Consider the following 1,380-nt stretch of genomic DNA (forward strand, 5'->3'; position numbering starts at 1 on the left):
TCTGGTCTGAGAGCAAGTCCATCTCCTTTGCAGGCTGTATGACCCAGCTCTTTCTCTTTGCCTTGTTCATTGTGGCTGAAGGATTTCTCCTGGCAGCCATGGCTTACGACCGCTTCATTGCCATCTGCAACCCACTCCTCTACTCTGTCCAGATGTCAGCTCGTCTCTGCAGTCAGTTGGTGGCTGGTTCCTATTTTTGTGGCTATGTCAGCTTGATTGTTTTGACCAGCATGACATTTACTTTGTCCTTTTGTGCTTCCCGAGCCATCGACCACTTTTACTGTGATGACCGTCCACTTCAAAGGATTTCTTGCTCTGATCTCTACTTTCATAAGATGGTTTCCTTTTTCTTATGCAGCATTATTATTTTGCCTACCATAATTGTCATTATTGTGTCCTATATGTATATTGTATCCACGGTTCTAAAGATAAGATCCACTGAGGGACGTAAGAAAGCCTTCTCCACTTGCAGCTCTCACCTAGGAGTTGTGAGTGTACTGTATGGTGCCATCACTTTTATGTATTTCATCCCTGACAGATTTCCTGAGCCGAGTAAAGTGGCTTCTTTATGTTACACCTTAGTCACTCCCATGTTGAATCCTTTGATTTACTCCCTGAGAAACAAAGATGTCAAAGGAGCTCTGAGAAAGATCCTGGGGAAGAAAATATTTTTATTTAATTCTATATTAACAGTGATATAACTGAAAGGCCTGAATATTATGACAATTTGGGAAGGCATCAATGTAAAGAATGCAGCCAATGATTTTGAAATATTTAATTTTAGAAAGTTTATTTATTTGAATCCCATGTACTTACAGTTGACGAATACGTATAGACGATATTTTTCCTGACTGTTGATTTTGTAGTGGAATGGCTTTCTCTGTACTTCATCTTCATTTGGATAAATATCATGTTTGCCATGTAATTTGATTTTAGGAAAAATATATTCCAAGTTTGCTACTGGCTCTCTAAGGATGATGTTGGGATGTATTGTTTATCTTAAGTCAGTAACAAATGTTATATAATGTATATAATTGGTAGATGTAACAAAATCTGATATAATAAGACAGAACAAAATATCAGGTTTACTGAAGAAATCTTTTTGAGTTTTGGATGAGAGAAACAGATACTCTAGAGCATACAGAGTCTTAAGGGTGACCTGTGAGTTGCTCAGTTATCCAGAGGCTGAAAGATTGACACACTTATTTAATGGTTTCTCTGGATTAGATCAATTATTCTTTTTTTAAGGATTTTATTTATTTATTTGAGAGAGAGAATGAGAGCGAGAGAGCATGGGGGCGGGAGGGTCAGAGGGAGAAGCAGACTCCCTGCTGAGCAGAGAGCCCAATGCAGGACTTGATTCCGGAACTCCAGGATCAT

The 1,380-nt window shown here is 38.8% G+C and overlaps 1 protein-coding gene across 1 annotated transcript in view; it reads left to right on the forward strand.

The window, feature by feature from the left end:
- LOC116642201 (olfactory receptor 9K2-like) overlaps nucleotides 1–701 on the forward strand; it is a 1,012-nt gene extending 311 nt beyond the window's left edge. Inside the window, 1 exon segment of the mRNA XM_032420381.1 lies at nucleotides 1–701. This exon segment is cut by the window's left edge and continues 11 nt beyond it. Within this exon segment, the coding sequence (XP_032276272.1) occupies nucleotides 1–701 (701 nt within the window).
- Nucleotides 702–1,380: the final 679 nt, after the last annotated feature.

This window comes from Phoca vitulina, unplaced genomic scaffold (genome assembly GCF_004348235.1).
Source record: "Phoca vitulina isolate PV1807 unplaced genomic scaffold, GSC_HSeal_1.0 scaffold23, whole genome shotgun sequence".
NCBI lineage: Eukaryota > Metazoa > Chordata > Mammalia > Carnivora > Phocidae > Phoca > Phoca vitulina.